The sequence below is a fragment of the Micromesistius poutassou genome, assembly GCF_964030765.1.
Source record: "Micromesistius poutassou genome assembly, chromosome: 10".
NCBI classification, from domain to species: domain Eukaryota; kingdom Metazoa; phylum Chordata; class Actinopteri; order Gadiformes; family Gadidae; genus Micromesistius; species Micromesistius poutassou.
In genome coordinates, this window is record NC_140280.1 from 5,046,910 (window position 1) to 5,052,909 (window position 6,000).

The following is a 6,000-nucleotide window of genomic DNA, read 5'->3' on the forward strand; positions in this document are numbered from 1 at the left end:
AAGCGTACATTAAAGGTTTTTAGGTGTTCTTTAAATTTGAGTAAAAGTTATTGTGGTGAATGTTATTTTATTACTTATTTACGAGATACCCATGTCCAACAACTTTGAACTCCTAGCCCTCTCCCCCACTTGAAGGACAGTGAAACGCACTTAGGGAAGTAGGCTAAAAGCTGCTAAACCAAACATACATCCGCGCGGAAGTGGAAGATATGGGAACTGGGAGGGCCACTCTGTTCTGATGGTCACACTGGGGAATCCATCTACACACGCGGACAGAATGGGGTTCAGTCTGAACCACAACCTCCATTCTCTTGATCCACTTCTGTCAGTGGAGGTCCGTGAGACAAAGCCATTGCACTCACATTCGTTTTAAGCAGAATTATGCATCCTTCCGACTCATGAATCTTATTAGATTCATGAGGATGAGGGTGTCTTGTATTCGGACCACAAAGCCAAATCAGCGCACAGAACAAATACCACAACGTTGCTTTGTTCATTTGATCTTTTCCCCATCCTCTCCTCTAACGTGTTGTGGTTTTACAGACCAGTTCAGCGCCTGGGAGCAGCCACTGGTTTTGCAGACCAGTTCAGCACCTGGGAGCAGCCACTGGTTTTGCTCTGGCATTTCTATCCCCATCGATCAATATTTATGACTCGGACCATTTATAGAACCGCCTTTTAATTGGATCAACAGCGACTATCGGGAATATTTTGACAGACAACGAAACAAACCAATCCGATGCCGGCGTGACCCCGGGGTCAGATCATTAGCAGAATCATTAACCCCAGACTTAAAACGGGATTATGGCGTTATTGCGATCGATTCTGCGCCGGGCTGAACACGGCGACAACACACCCAGCGTCTCAGCGGGCGTGAGAGGAGACTGCTCCACGCCTCACCGCCCCCCCCCTCACCCCGGGGGGCCCGGCCCCACATCTCCTCCACGCACACACCGCCGGCCCCTACATTAATTGCTACATGTGGAACATCTCAGAAGGTCTGAGGCTGTGTGTAGCGCTGCGTGTCAGGGGCAGGTCTGCATCTGAGCTCACAGGAGGGAGAGGAGATGGAGAGGGTGGATTCTGTAGGAGCTGCTTCTTTGAATGGATCTCAGCCCAACTTGGGAGTCTTTTTTTATTGAAAGCTCCTAGATGACTAGAGGGAATGTCATACTCCTTTGCTATAAGAGTATATTATAGATAGATATAAGAGATTCCTTTGAGTCAGAGTGGACACCTCTGTTGACCGTAAACACTGTAGCAGCGCGTGCAAAAGAAAAGAGCCAACCTGACAGAAAGACCTAGTCTGTGAAATATTCAATAATTCTCCATTATAATTAACCATTGCCAAAACAAAAAGTATAGAAGACATATACAAATTAGCAATCACATATTACAGAGCAGGAAGGTTTTCCATTTGAATAGGGGAAATAAAATAAAGCTGCATAGAAACATTCGAAACCAGACCAATCATAAAAAGTGACTTTCATTATCTAAAAATAATCCATCCAGTGATCTGGCGCCTTGTTTGCAGGAGGTCTGTGTGTGTGAGGATCCTGCTCCTGTAGGAGGCCACTCACGTCCCTACACGGTGAGAACCACCAGACCCCCGGTTACACGGAGGACACACACGCACGCACGCGCGCGCGCGCGTGCGTGCGTGCGTGTGTGCGTGCGTGTGTGTGTGTGTGTGTGTGTGTGTGTGTCTGCGTTTACACACGAGCCGACCATCGCCACCCCCGGTCTGAGAGCTCTGCCTCTTGCTGACTCCCTCACCCCCTCCGCGAGCCGTGAGTCATAACCCTCTCCCACTAACCCCCCCCCCCCCCCCCCCCCCCCCCCCCCCCCCCCCCCCCCCCACATCATCAATACGCCTCAAACACCGGGATGTGATTTAAGCAACGACGACAGCAACAGGGCCGAGACGGCGCTTCCGAACGTACCTCCGAAGTCAGGCCTGAGACGGATGTCATATCCCTTCAGCAGTTTGTCCACGGTTGTCTTGGCAACAGACATTCCTGTGTTTCCAGTGGAGGTGCTGAGGAGGGAAGGCATGACAGTTAGCCATTTTATCCGGAAAACACAATCAAACAGAATGGGGTCGGATCACGCGAGGGCTCGTGTGCTGAGGATCACCGTAGTCCCGGTAACTGTACATTAGCCATTATGGTCTGGTTTCAGATCGGTTGAACGGCAGCTTTGAACCGGTCGGTTTATGGAAACACGTGGTTTGGATTCACCTGAGACAATATAAGGCGTGCGGTTAAATGCTATCTGTCCATCGTTCTACCATGTCATGTCGTCACTTTAATATGCAACGCATGTGGGTGAATTTATTTAATTAATAATCACATTAAGAAGATGATGGATGAGGCTCCATTTCCAAGAGGAACTATATATATGGTATAAATATTAATAAAATAACGACCACTTGATATAGGTGCGAGTGAGAGAGAGAGAGAGAAAAGGAAAGAGAGAGAGAGAGAGAGAGAGAGAGAGAGAGAGAGAGAGAGAGAGAGAGAGAGAGAGAGAGAGAGAGAGAGAGAGAGAGAGAGAGAGAGAATTAAAAACTGTGACACCTTTAACATCGGCACAGAGACCCCCCCCCCCCACCACACACACACACACACACACACACACACACACACACACACACACACACACACACACACACACACACACACACACACACCTAAAGCCTAAAGTGCGTAGTGCGTAGTGCGTGTGTGTGTGTGTGTGTGTGTGTGTGTGTGTGTGTGTGTGTGTGTGTGTGTGTGTGTGTAACGGGTCTAGAGACGCGTGTCACTTCACATCACAGCCACCACCACCGCGGCCCTCGACGTCCGTTCCAGGCGCCAAAGCTGCTGGTCACGCCGACCACTCTCGAGCCTTTCAACGCAGCGTCGCCCTCCGTGACACCTGTAGCGCTAATTGGCCGCTCTGCGTGGGGCCGGAGAGCCAGTCCTAGCTCAGTGCCTGGGTTTAATGATACCGCGGGTTGAAACACGACGACGACGTCTCAGAAACACGATATCGCCAGCTATAACCGTGAACCGACACTCACGTCACGGGTAAACACATATAGGCCGACGCGTCTCGGTGGTGAAACGGTATTAGTGATCGGGATAGCCAATAGGAGGGCCCCGTGGAGTCAACTGACAGATGTCAGACGTGGGTTGATTAGTCCACTAAAGGTACAGATGAAAACACGTGGGTAGCCCATTAGACCAAGCGGAGGCCACCCAGGACTGTGTACTGGTTCCCATTAACCCCCCAGTACGCTGGTAGTAACCACAGCCGTGTTCAGGCCTATATTGATTTTTCAACATATTTGTTGAAAAATCAATTCAGCACACTGGTGTTGCTGGCGAGGAGACCTGATCGGAGACATGTGGTCATCTGACCAGCGGGGTGTGATGGTGTGTTGAGTCCTTAACGTCCAGGAGAGGATGGAGAGCAGAGGTTCTGAGGAGCGCCTCGGATCAACCGAGAGCCGTTGCGGACACGTTCGATTCGTCATCGTTTGATTGGCTAATTGATTGGTTGATTAATTTCTGTATTGGTTGATTGATTGATTGGATTCAGACGGTGACGCCACGGTGACACTTGCAGTCAACAGATTGTCGACGTTGGATTTCCGATGAAGGCGTGAATATTCGAGGTCGACTACATTGTGAGAAGATATAAACGTGTTCATATATAGTATACATATATATCTCCATTTTGTTATCGGGAGAGGAGGTTATGATGTGCACGCGCATGTTTTTACGCTCGCTCGCGTCACATTGGAGCCTAAACGTGCACTCGTGAATCATTACTCAATGTACCATCTTATAGTAGGCCTACATAACATGACCATGTTAAAGTATATAACCATGGTATAGTGCATTAACATGTTAAAGTGCATTACCATCTTATAGTACATGACCATGTTATAGTAATCATGGTATAGTGCATTAACATGTTATAGTGCATACCATCTTATAGTACATGACCATGTTATAGTATATAACCATGGTATAGTGCATTAACATGTTAGAGTGCATTACCATCTTACATGACCATGTTATAGTATATAACCATGGGATAGTGCATTAAGATGTTATAGTGCATTAAGATGTTATATTACATGACCATTATATATTGCATTACCATCTAATGTTATAATGTTCATTACCATGTTATAGTACATGGTCATGTTATAGTGCATTACCATGTTATAGTACATGGCCATGTTATAGTGCATTATCATGTTATAGTACATGGCCATGTTATAGTGCATTAATATCTTGGTAGTGTTATAATGTTATACTATATTACCATGCTATAGTAATGGACCATGATATAAACCATGTTATATTATAGTGCCATGTTATAGTACCATGTTATATTATATTACCATGTCATAGTACCATGTTATAGTAAAGGACCATGTTATATACCATGTTATAGTCCCATGGTATAGTACATGACCATGTTATATTATATCAACATGTTATAGTGCCATCTTCTAGTACATGGAGTGCATTGGGACTCGAGCCATTCGACTGATTGTGTTTCATCATGAATGCATCAGTTTGGTTCTCGGTTGGACCCTGAGTGTTTTTCGTCTTACCTTGGAACGAAGCAAACGAAGCACAAAGCCGCCAAAGCAGAGAAAATTCCACATAATTTGTCTCCTTGACGACCCAACATTTCCACAAATCATATAGTGTCAATAATCCAAGTGGTCCTCCGCCGCCCCCAAAAAATGTGTAAAGTAAAAAAAAAAAACGGGCAATCCAAACGAATCGCCTTTCTAAAGAATGGAACCAGCAGCCCTACATCTACGCATGCAATGACTTCATTAGAGAGGAGAGGAGCGGAGAGGAGCGGTGAGCGGTGAGCGCTGAGCGGTGAGCTGGCCCCCTGCTGAGCTATGGGAACCCGAACAGGTCACACAGACCCTCGACCAGCACCAGAAGATCGGACATCTTGCTCCGACCAGCCTGCACGCAACACTTGCCCACGGGAAAAAAAAGTGTTGACAAGTACGGATGTCCCTCGGAATGATGATGAGAGTCTGGCGGGAATCGAAAACGAGCAGCGAAGCCCCAAACGGCTTCTCGCGCTCAGATCCGGTGGTGGACCCGGGTCCAGGCGCGCGGAGGGTACATGGTTCCGCTGAGGACCGGCGGGAGGACCACGGGGTGACGGCTCTGCTCTCACACCGGGAGACACGTCTGGCTCGGCTGGACGACGCTGGAGGATGAAAGAAACCCGGAGAGAGGAGGAAGGATGCAGAAGAGGTGGGGGTGGGTTTTTTAAAAAAGAAAAAAGAAATGTTCCTTCCCCTTGTTGAGTGTCGCCGTGTGCCGCTGGTGATGATGTGGATCAGAGCCGCTGAGGGAGACGCTCGGTGGAGCCCCGCCGCTGGTGTATCTGATGCAGACGTCAGAGCAGCTAGAATCACTCCTCGTGAAACCTCACATGCCGAGAAGAGCGCGGACGCGATGCGCGGACCACAGCTCAGCCTCAGAGAGAGACAGAGGAGCGGGGTGGTGGTGGTGCTGATGGAGGCTGTTGATCAGTCCGTCGGCCGCGCTGTCCACCCTCGAATGGCGTTTGAACGCGTTGGCAGGACCGCTCGCCTTCCCGCCGATCACTGGAACATGACACCAGTCCAGGAGAAAGCTTCCCTCTCCACGTTCAGCCCAATTCAACTGATTCTCTTACAGGGTGGGGGGGTGGGGGGGGGGGGGGGGGGTGGAGCTGGACAACACGGTGGATTCCTCAGCGGTCTATCCGTGCACACGATCGCGTGTCTGGTCTGTGTGTGTGTGTGTGTGTGTGTGTTGAGGGCGGGCCTGTGTGTTTTCGTGCATTTCTTCCACTTTGCCACATTGTTTAGCACACACACTCGCGGGCGAGCACACAGATCGCCCACACACACACACACACACACACACACACACACACACACACACACACACACACACACACACACACACACACACACAC

General features: G+C 49.0%; 1 protein-coding gene across 1 annotated transcript in view; it reads right to left on the reverse strand.

Annotated features, from left to right (window-relative positions):
- gabrb4 (gamma-aminobutyric acid type A receptor subunit beta4) overlaps nt 1–4,695 on the reverse strand; it is a gene marked incomplete at both ends in the record, with an annotated part of 40,499 nt that extends 35,804 nt beyond the window's left edge. Inside the window, 2 exons of the mRNA XM_084474614.1 lie at nt 1,944–2,038; nt 4,616–4,695. Of these exons, the coding sequence (XP_084330740.1) occupies nt 1,944–2,038; nt 4,616–4,695 (175 nt within the window). The remainder of the gene's footprint in view (nt 1–1,943; nt 2,039–4,615) is intronic.
- Nucleotides 4,696–6,000: the final 1,305 nt, after the last annotated feature.